At 36.1% G+C, this 11,722-nt stretch overlaps 1 protein-coding gene across 1 annotated transcript in view; it reads right to left on the bottom strand.

Annotated features, from left to right (window-relative positions):
• The window catches only part of LOC121387391 (kelch-like protein 6), a 29,177-nt gene extending 17,823 nt beyond the window's left edge, over positions 1–11,354 (bottom strand). The window contains exons 1-3 of the mRNA XM_041518494.1: positions 11,226–11,354; positions 5,410–5,477; positions 1,476–1,554 (exon numbers count right to left, since the gene is read on the bottom strand). Of these exons, the coding sequence (XP_041374428.1) occupies positions 1,476–1,554; positions 5,410–5,477; positions 11,226–11,239 (161 nt within the window). The 5' untranslated portion in view covers positions 11,240–11,354. The remainder of the gene's footprint in view (positions 1–1,475; positions 1,555–5,409; positions 5,478–11,225) is intronic.
• Between the last annotated feature and the right edge of the window lie 368 nt (positions 11,355–11,722).

An 11,722-nucleotide genomic window follows, 5' to 3' on the forward strand; every position in this document is an offset into this window, starting at 1 on the left:
TTACGATTCTCCGATTCATGTGTAGCTCGTTCCGCCTAAATAATTATAATCCGAAGGTTGTAATAACCAATTGCGCAAGCGCGGCAATTGTTGGTCCTTTTCGGTGGTTTTCCATTTGATATTTGATGGATCACCAGTTTGAGGGAAATACAGCTAATAACACAGACGGGACCGATAATTTAGTCCGAGGGAAGGCTTATAGTCGACTCTGGACGTGTTCGACACATCATCAGTTAATATAAAGGTTTACCGAACAAAAAACTTGGGACTTCGGTTTTGGTTCAAGCATTGCGGTGTGATCGACCCTTCTGAGGTCAAGCCAACGAGATTCTACTGTATATATATATATATATATATATATATATAGTCAAACCTGTCTTAAGCGGTCACACAAGGGAGTAGATAAAAGTGGCCACTTAAGACAGGTGGCCGCTGATTACAGGTTGTGACATATAGTCTTTAAAACATATGTTGTTGTTTCTTGTTTTAGCATCTGTACTGCTAATTAATGGATGTGTGATTCACAGTTTACTATAAATAAACTTTTGACATGTCGCCTCCTTCAGGAAAAACTGCAACTGGAATGTATTAAATTAACCATTCTCAATAAGTTTGTTTTCTCTTTCCATTTAATTGTTTAATTTCTACTTCATGCGGTGTATTGTCATAGTAAGTGAATCTACAAATGTCAAGCGTAGCCTGCCCAAAGGCAATTACATCCAGAGTCATACTTTTGTAATTGATACACAGTAGAGATGTCGGGACTGAATGGGTACTAGTATTCCTGAAGGTGTGAAGATTGGTTATTTGCTGCACCTTATCACTGTTGTTAAATATTCCTTTTATATAATAGTAAACATTTACTGTGGCCGCTTAATACAGGTATTTTAGCAATTTGGGATTCGATTTGGGTGGCCGCTGGTCGCGTTAGACAGGTGACCGCTTATTACAGGTGCATTTACGTTATAAATCGTTTGGGAGGGAAAAAATTGGCCGCTTAAGGCAGGTGACTGCTGAATACAGGTGGCCACTAGGACAGGTTTGACTGTATATATATATTTTTTTTTTTTTTTAAATGCCAAAATCTAAGGTTGACAAGTATACATGACATTACCGGTATGTAGTGTTCATATAACATATTGTAATACTTTTTAAAAACTTGTGTTAAATCGTGTGCATTTAAAAAATCTCCTGCTTTTTGACAAAATCTCCTGCTTTTTCAACACAGACCTCCTGCTTTCTCTTGACTAAAGGTTGACAGGTCTTCTGTTTGGAACTATTGCTCATTTTATTACTTCCTTGGTATTAACATCATGGTTAATTTAAACCTGGTATAAAACACATAATTATTACGTACACTCACTAACTCACTCACTCTCACTCTCACTCACACTCACACTCACACTCACTCACTCACTCACTCACTCACTCACTCACTCACTCACTCTCTCTCTCTCTCTCTCTCTCTCTCTTACCCGGTATCAGATAATCGGAGTGAGTCTATATGTGGTATTGATGAATTTGCTGACAGACTGCTTTTCAACACATTGTCACCTACAAAACAAAGAAAGGAATGATTGCCAACAACTCGGCATAATGTTAAAGGTGCAATATCTAGTAACAAGCACCATTTTCCATTTTTGCACAATATTTACATCTATTTGTAATAAACAGCTACAAATTAATTTATCCTCTGCATAATCTTTGTATAAATATATCGAGAATATCAAATATCGAAATTGTAACATGCTTATACGCCATATAAATTAAGTCATATTCAGTATGACTAGATTCCTATCTATCACATTGTAACACTTCTTTTGAAATCAGTGAATCCACAAAATGTGGCAAGTTGACTGTCGGCAGCTAGATAGGGCTGTCAGTGACAGATGAGTTGCACACAGATGGCCAACTTGTCGGCATAATGTTACAAGAGTGCTTGACTAAACTGTTTGCACCCTAATCTGTTATTTGCCCTCTGAAGATTCTCTAATAATTTATTTTTTACCAGTAAATTGAATTTGAATTTTATTATATAAGTACTTTTTATGAATATAATTTATAGGTGAAGGTATAATAAGCAAAAGTTAATAAATAATTTCGGGACTTTGAGACTGCAATTGTAAGTCTGACCTCCAAACTTATTAATTAACAATTTTGATAATTTGGTAAAAAAATAAAATTTCAGTTTACTGAACAAAATATATGAAAATTAAGACATTTTAAGGCACTGCATTTTTTTTTCATTTTTTAATTACTATGTAGTTTTTGGTCATTTAATACGAAAACATTCTGAATTTCTTCAAGTGTAATTCAATCTAGGCTGTAAGTCAAGTTGCTAATTTCAAGCCTTGAAAACTTAAATTTTTTTTATTGACCTCTTTATAAGTCAAATATTAAAAGTATCTTATTTCTTATTTTCAGCAAATAAGAATCTTGAATGGCTTATAAGTAAGACATATGAACAAACAGAAAACAAATTAATTCATTTGTTTTAAACGTTTCCTGTTATTGAAAAATATGGTAACGAATGTATTATAAAAAATAAAATTATCAAATTTACATGTTTGGGTAGAAATTAATTCTTGTGTTTTAAACTTTTTCTGTCACAGAAAAAAATTGTAACGAATGTATTATAAAAAATTAAATTATCAAATTTACATATTCCGATATAAACACGGGGCACAATTCATCGATGAAACTTGCAAAACGGTAATGGTAATTCATGTACATGTACACATATTTCTTTTGTGTAATTTCCTGACCCCCTAACCCCCAAATTATAAAATAATATTTTCTTCAAAACAATTCAACTTGTAAGTGACGGTATATTGTATTTGCCAAACTTCAACTTTATTTTGAAAGTGGCAAATTGAAAAATGACAATTTACTAAACTCTGTATTTTCTTACTGCAATTTTAGGCCTTTTAAAAATTGTGAAAACTATATTTTCATTTGTGCATCACTCATACAACTGTAATTTTGCGTAACCCATTTTTTTGTTCATGTAGTAAATTTATGACAGATTACACAGAAGCAATGACCAGGATTTGTTTTGCATGATCCCCAAATTACTTACATCGGTTATTAAAGATGCATACCCTAGTTTCAACCCATTAAATAGTTAATCTATAAACATGTAACACATTTGGATAAAGTTACAATATCTAGACCAAAACATATGCCGTAGTGTTTAAAAACTAGAGTCTGTCATTTTTAATTCTCTGGGGGTGTCGTTAGCGTAAATTTCATTTTATTTCCTAAAATAATTTTGTTCGAAAATGCGAAATTATTTGAAGACAAAATCCAGTTTGGGCTTCTTACAAATATTAAGATGCCTAGAAACACACTGAACATACAGACACTGATATCTTAAAACAAGAAACTATATTTAATATGTAAGTTTATTCATAGAAATATTTTATTAGTTGGAATCATCTTACAATGCAGCAAACTCAGGAATGTCCCTTTAAGGGTTTTACTCATGGACATCAACATCACAGACTGTTGGTTCACTATAATTCTAACTTTGTCTAGATATCTTACAGGTTGGTAGCTTAACCAAACTTTTTTTTTTTTTTTTTAAATTTAAATATTTTATTCACCATCTTCAATATGTAACAACATTTTACATGGTACATTTCACAAAGTGCCACCAGCACCAACAGCAAGCTATTGTAGTATCATATCTACCGATTCACATCACAAGATATAATACAAACAATGTGATTCTGTCTAGACTGGTTTAAGCTGCAAGAACAGATTTGACCAGATATCCCATCTGTTCAGAAATTCTTCATATTTATTTCTATTACAGTATGATATTCTTTCTAAAATATAATATTTGTGCATATTATGTTTCAAATGCTAAAAAAACCTGTTTTATCTGTACATTTAGAGTGATATATAAACTGTTTAGTCAAAATAATATAATAATAATAATATTTGTTGTTTTTTTGTTTTTGGGGAATGCCAAGAAGAAACACACAGAGATACCAGTGGCTACTGCTATCCATTCTTGCAAACCTTTAAGTATAAGCTTAACCAAACTTAATGTTTACAGAGATGGAAACACTTCATCCCCACCTTTGCCGGTTCTCGGCTCATCAGTTCGCTGTAGGCCAACCTCTGCACCCTAACAGCCTTAACGAGGCCACTCATGTGGACATATAGATTGGACTTTAAACATTTAGATCTTCATTCTAAATGTTATGTCGCAATTACTTCTTTTTTTTTAATATTATTAAATAGTCCAATCCTCTCTTCTTTCTCTTATTTATTTTTGGACTGTCCTTCTAAAATGCTCCAAATTATATAAATATTCGGCCGAGCAGTCAATTCTTTTTATTTTTGGCTTGTAACTTTTCTCTCTTTTTTTTAAATTTATTCTATTAACTTTTTTACTAATTGCTATTTTCAAAATTCTGCCAATTTTCAACACTACCCCATCCCCCCCCCCCCCCCCCCCCCCACCATCCTGAGTCAGGCCACCGATCTTATTGGAGGTCGGACTCAGGATGGGTGTGTTCAAAACCCTAGTGGTATATGGGCACATTAAACTAGGTATCATCATCATCAATGTTTATTTTCACGGGTTAAAACTAGGGTCTCAGGGGACAATATTTGAACATCTTAGGTAACAAGAAGTCTGTTCACCTGAGTTTTACTTAGGTAACTGATTTTTCGGTTATGTGAATATAGTTCTCGTAAGTTAGGCCTAGCTAATCCTAAAACATTTGAACTATGCTACATTGATGGTTCAAATGTTTTTAAAAACAAACTGATTTTCACTTTCATTACTGATACATGGTACTTTTAATGTTAGAATGTCATTGTTCACCATGTAACCGACTGGCAGTTCTTGTGATTTTAAAGTTGCGCATCCGACACGTGAACAGAACAACGGTTCTCGTGACATATGGTGCCCTGGATCTGCAACTTTAAAGGGACATTCCTGAGTTTCCTGCAATTTTTAAGATGTTATCGACTAACAGAGACCTTTTAACGACTGTAATTACATATCACAAATATATTTTTGTGCATAAAATATTAGCGGCTGTATATTAAACGTGTTCTCTGATAATTGTACTATTTGTACGAGGTTAAATTTCATTTTATTTCCTAAAAAATTTTTTTTCATATGTACGAAATTATTTGAAGACAAAATCCAGTTTGGGCTTCTTACAAATATTAAGACGAACAGAAACACATTGAATATACAGACACTGATATTCTGAACAAGAAAATATATTTAATATGTAACTTTAATTGTACAAATATTTTATTAGTCGGAAACATCTTATAATGCAGCAAACTCAGGAATATCTCTTTAAGTCTCAGACGTCCAAATTTCACTAAACCATGGATTTGAGAGTAAACAAACAAGGATATGAGAAGATAAAAACATACTCTCAGGTACTGCAGTGGATGAACTTGAGTTGCGAAAGGGCACCACTTCCTGTTCATCATCAGAATGTCTTGGAAAACAAGAAGAAGTAAAAACAAATGTGTGAAAACTTGTGGAAAGGAAAGGAACATTAACTATAACAACATCTCAGCATATTTTAAATGACAGCTATATCAGAGGCAGATCAAGGGGTGGGTGGGAGGATGGACCAGGGGTGGGATGGGGTTGGTGGATGGACCAGGAGTGGGGTGGGGTGGGTGGATGGACCAGGGGTGGGGTGGGGTGGGTGGATGGACCAGGGGTGGGGTGGGTGGATGGACCAGGGTTGGTGGATGGACCAGGAGTGGGGTGGGGTGGGTGGATGGACCAAGGGTGGGGTGGGGGGGGTGGGGTGGACCAGGTGTCTCTTCATTGGCATGCACTTTTGAAAATTTATTACATGTACCTTTTTTTGTTAGTCCTCTCCCCACCCCAACAAAATATTTCCTGGATCCTCCGCTGTGAAAAAAGTTCCCAATTTTCTCCAGGTGGGCACTGACATTTTTGTGATGACGTGACTTGACAGGCCTCCATAAAAGGACAGTTTGTGTGTGACATCAAACAAGTGTCCCCAGACTGTTGCATTGTTTGTAGGTCAGTTTACAGCTGAATTAAATTTCACTGCCAGCAGTACAGTACGAAAAACTCACAGAAAGGCATAATTTTAAAAATGTCAGGCAATTACTAAGTAACATTGTCAACTATAGGGCTTGTAGAATTTTTATAAAATCCACTAGCCATGGGATCAGTGATTTTAAAAATGTATTAGCCACAATTAAAAATTCACTAGCCCTACTTTACTTTAAGTTAATACAATTTTACTAAAAATTAATAAAAATGGGATATATCACCTAAAGAGAGAGAGAGATATAGCTTACACACACTAACATTGGGGGTGGGCTTGGGGAGCAGAATATTCATATCTACAAAATAGACTTAACTGCAACATTTGACCAAAAAATCCACCAGCTGTCAGACATGGCAATAGTAGTTATTTACTAGCCCAACATTGAATATCACTAGCCATGGGAGTGGGGCTACCATAATCTAGAAGTCCTGCAACTATGGGCCTGCACCATTTTTATATTTCAAGGATTTGACTAAAAGAGTAAAATTGTCAACAGTGTGTTGTAATATTGTAAACATGGAATATTGTAACAATGTAAAAATCCTGAACGTGCATGTATGTCATGGTGTTCTGGCAAGGATAAGTGGGGTTCTTTTTTTCTTGCCCTTTATCCCACTGCTCCCTTTCCTTTCCCTCCTTTGAATTCCATCTCATTTCTTCCTAATCTGGCAACTCCTCCAATCTTTCAACTTCTTACGCTGTCCACCTCCACATCCCAATCCTCTCCAACCACGACAGGTGCTTGTCTTTTGTGGCACACACCTGCCATTCCCCATCAGCTTTTAGCTGTGGGCTTAGTCTGACCACTTCGGGGAGTGTTCAGTAGTTACTTCTGGCATTGTTAAGAGGCACTTGTAACCACTTACTATGCACCCCTACTACCGGCAGTTGTTAGTGCCGTGGGTCAGACCAGCTTTATTAGCAGTAGAGGATGAGGATGCCAGATTAGTAGGTTCTTAATTGAAAATTGGAGGCTCATTGTTTTACATTTTTTTAAATAATTCACAAAAGGGAGTACCACTTGGCACCTCCCCTGGATCCGCGCCTGGTGTTGGGAAAGGACAGAATACGGCCACCACACACCATTCTAACGTTCCCGTGCAATGCATGTGTTACAGATGTATGACACGAGTTATAGCTATTACCGGGTAGGTCTACAGCAGGGTTGAAAATTAGAAGTCGCCCGTGGTAACCTTTATTGGCTAAGGGCGACTAAGACTCTTACAAAGATAGTCGGTTGGGTGACCATCGATTTTAGAGTCTGGCGAGTATAGTACTAGTTAAAAAAAGAAACACACTGGAACTGAATTGAATGTGACAAAACACCTCGTGTCTATGTTGGCGCAAACTACAGATCTGGCAGCAGAAGACCTAGAACATGTTTTATATTTTGACAGCGCCAAAATAATGAATAAAGATAAAATTCATATAAAAACATATTAATTTATTAAGTTTTAAACCCATACCATCTCAAATAATATTTTACTGGGGGTAAAAGTGCAGTGTAAATTCTTTACAAATTACCATCAAACTGCATAAGTTAAAGGGACATTCCTGAGTTTGCTGCAATGTTTTAAGATGTTATCGACAAATAAAATATTTCTGCAATTAAACTTACATATTAAATATATTTTCTTGTTTAGAATATTAGTGGCTGTATATTAAACATGTTTCTGATCGTTCTAATATTTGTACTAGGTTAATTTTAATTTTATTTCCTAAAGCATATTTGTTCGTACGTACGAAATTATTTGAAGATAAAATCCAGTTTGGCCTTCTGACAAATATTAAAACGATCAGAAACGCATTGAATATACAGACACTAATATTCTAAACAAGAAAATATATTTAATATGTAAGTTTAATCGTAGAAATATTTTATTAGTAGGAAACATCTTACAATGCAGCAAACTCAGGAATGTCCGTTTAACTCTTTTTTTTTCTGATACAGGTTTTAAGGCAATTGATGGGAACATTCGAGATAATCTGAATAACACAACCATAATACATGATCAGGGCCCATATCTCTGCACAAAGCAGAGTTGAATGGGCATTTGGCAAAACAGTGGGTGATTCCATGGATCTCTATCTAGGAGAACAGCCACTCCCTAGGAAATCATTTGCTGGGAATTTCACCCCTCTTGTATCACCACAAAGTTTATTCCATCCCTCTTGCATCGCCACAAAGAGGACTGCCACTCCCAGACTAGTTCACTAAAGCACGCGCAGTGCTACATTTAGTCTATTTGTACTGCATTATTTTTTACCCTGTACTGAAAATGAGATTTAATATGTTTAATTTAATGGTACTTTGTAAAGAAACATGTTTATGTATACTGGATTTCTTTTTCAATTTTTTTTTTTGAGTTGGTATAGGTTTGTTTTTATATAAATTTTTACTTTATTCATTATGAAGTTAAACGTCAATTCATCAATTTTCTTTAATGCAAACGGTTATTATTTAAAAAACCCACTATAGTTTTAAAGCTGCAGTCCCTGGAATATTTTTATTATTTAAGCATATAGAATAGATGATTCAGTTCTGTTTGGTACATAAAAGGTCCACCACATTACTATAGTTTCGCAATGCTCGCTTATCTACATTATCAACATCAACTACAAACGCATTGGCCAGCTCTGTTTTGCTTCATTTACCGGGATGCCAGTAGAACTGGGACTTTACGTGATTTGCACAGGCGCTGAGCTGAACAAATTTAACTGTCTTGATCGAGGGGTCGTCTCATATCTCCAAAGCATATTTATATCCATAGAGGTATGGTACAACACCTTTCCAGGGGTCGGTGGGGGATTTGCCTTGAAATTTTGACAGTGGCCAGCAGTTAGCATATGCGTTACATGTAAGGGGGTGTTAATAATTACGTAATGCTCTAGGGGTAGAGGAAGAGGGTGTTGTGTTCAATTTACGAAACATTTTTCAACACTATATGTTATTTTTATTAATTACTTAGACGTAAAAAGGTGTTTTTTGGAAATGCGCGGTTAGTCTAGGATCAATCCCCATCGGCGGGTATATAAAAGGCCATGGTATGTGATATCCTGTCTGTGGGATGGTACATATAAATGATCCCTTGCTAAAAAATAAATAAAATATAGCAGGTGTCCAAGGTGCGTGTGCAGGGATTTCAGCGGTGTTGGGGTTATAGACTGTGTTGAGCGAAGTTTATATAGGGCCATGCTCCCCCAGAAAATATATTTCATTTTTTTTAAGCTTTGGTAGGTAAAGGTTTCGACCTCCAATACCCTCCCTCTGCACATTCACCCGATTCCTCTCTAAGATTATATGTCAAAATTACCAAATGTTTGACATCCAGTTGATGTTGTTAAACAAAACAACAACAAAAAACCCCAACAAAAAAACAAAACAAAAAACTAACTTTACCCTTTCCAAACGAAAGAATATTTATTTGAATTTGTCTATTTTAACACATGTAAAAGTGAAAACGTTCATTGTCTACTTTAGTCTATTTTTTTATTTAAAAAATATATACATGATCAATGATTTACTAGTACCGGTATACAAACTAAACTTTAAAAGTTCTACTAACACTTTATAAAATATTAATTCTGAAATAGGAAGGTATGATTGTCAATAATACGTTGTCAAGATCAAACCGGTTTTAACGAAAGACTCTAGTACCAGGCATTGAAATAAGCATTGTGTCTGGTAACCCATTTACAAGTTACCACAAAATATAGCCTGGTAAACTATAGGTTACCACAACCATATGAAAGTTAGAATTGAATTCCTGTTAAAACTATTAATTTTAATGCTAAAACGCGGACGTTCTGAAATTGTATCGGTGTGCGCTAACATTGTTACGAGAAACGAAATCCGGAAGTAAATTTATCTAGTGGGCGCTGCTTGCAATTGCACAAGTGCGCGCGAACATCAGTGCAATTTCGTACAAGAAAACGAAATGCGGAAGTATATTCATCTAGTGGACGCTGCTTAAACGCGGAATGACTATAATTGCTTGCAATTGCATAAGTGCGTGCGAACATCGATGCAATTCCTTACGAAAAAATGAAACGGGGAAGTCCGGAATGCATTGCCTGGTTTACGTTCAGAAATGAAATTACCGTTACGTTGAAATGTTTGTCGAGAACGAAACACCGTTCTAGACTTTTCTTACTTGTGGTAACCTGAACGATCGTTTTTGACTTTTCTTACTTGTGGTAACCTCCCGGTAACCTGAACGACCGTTCTCGACTTATTTCGATGCCTGTAGTACCGTATCCTCAACCAAACGTTCTTCGTACAGCGCAAGATTTCTCATTTAATTTTTTGAGACGAACCCTACAATTTGAATCGGCAAACGCACGTGTTAACTGAAACTAACAACAGGCTGTTGTTTTTCCTTGGCCGAGCAATGGCAGCACAGGCGACGAATTGAGCATATACTTTTGACAATATCCGTTCATAGCGAACACATACATGTACGAGTTTTTTAAAAGTGCATTTGAGCATGTATTTCATATTTGTACAGAGACTGTAACTTTAATTTTACCTGTACAGTTAATTTCCAATGTGATAAGTTGAGGGCTAGTTGAATTTGAGAAGGGCCAGTAAAAAATTTCTTCAACTGCCCCTGCTGGCGACCTTAGTTTTCATGTTAATTTTCAACCCTGCTACAGTGTAAAAATGGAATATTGTAATTTGTAACAATATGTTGGGAAATCCCAGTCGGGGGCGTCGCAGCTGGGGAAGCTGGGGTCGCAGTTGCCGCTTCAATATTTCTGCAAGATATGATTTTTTTTTAAAAGTCTTAATGTCTTCCTATACCCACCACATCCACTCCCTGTGCCCTCTCCAATGTCAACCTCTGCCTCCCCAATGTCAAAATCATTCCGATATCCCCTGTCAGTGTAAGGCCACTAAACCCCACAGCACGAGTTACAGCTAGTATAATGTATATATAACTTGGGGAAATTCGCAATTCTTCCCTTCTACTCGGTGTTTTGGCAAGAGTTCGACCCGTACTCCCCTTTCAATAGTGAGGATCGAACTCTTTCCGAAAATAAGTGTATACCGAAAACATATATTCAAGCCATATTTCTTTTTGTGCCTCAAGAAACGTTAGTACTTACAAGGAACAATTTACTTTGTGTCACGCTTTGTCAAATACTCACCGAGGACTTTCCATCTTTAACCATAAAATGTCATAAACAGCTCTGTCTCAAACAAATCATAAACAATTTGAGAACTCGAAGGTGGACGTTGGCATTTCGGAAATGATTTCCGGGAAATTTTATTTTCGGTTTCTATTCAAGAGAAATTACTCTGGAGTAAAACATGATTGTGTTATTTGCAGTTGCTTCCCTTGTATTATTGTACCCACCTCGGACAGGAAGGAAATGTTTTATTTAACGACGCACTCAACACATTTTATTTACGGTTATATGGCGTCAGACATATGCTTAAGGACCACACAGATATTGAGAGAGGAAACCCGCTGTGGCCACTTCATGGGCTACTTGTTTCTATTAGCAGCAAGGGATCTTTTATATGCACCATCCCATAGACTGGATAGCACATATCGGGCCTTTGATGTACCAGTCGTGGTGCATTGGCTGTAGCGAGAAATAGCGCAAGAGGTCCACTAACGGGGATCGATCCCAAATCGACC

This window comes from Gigantopelta aegis, chromosome 13, assembly GCF_016097555.1.
Source record: "Gigantopelta aegis isolate Gae_Host chromosome 13, Gae_host_genome, whole genome shotgun sequence".
In the NCBI taxonomy this organism is placed as follows: Eukaryota; Metazoa; Mollusca; class Gastropoda; order Neomphalida; family Peltospiridae; genus Gigantopelta; species Gigantopelta aegis.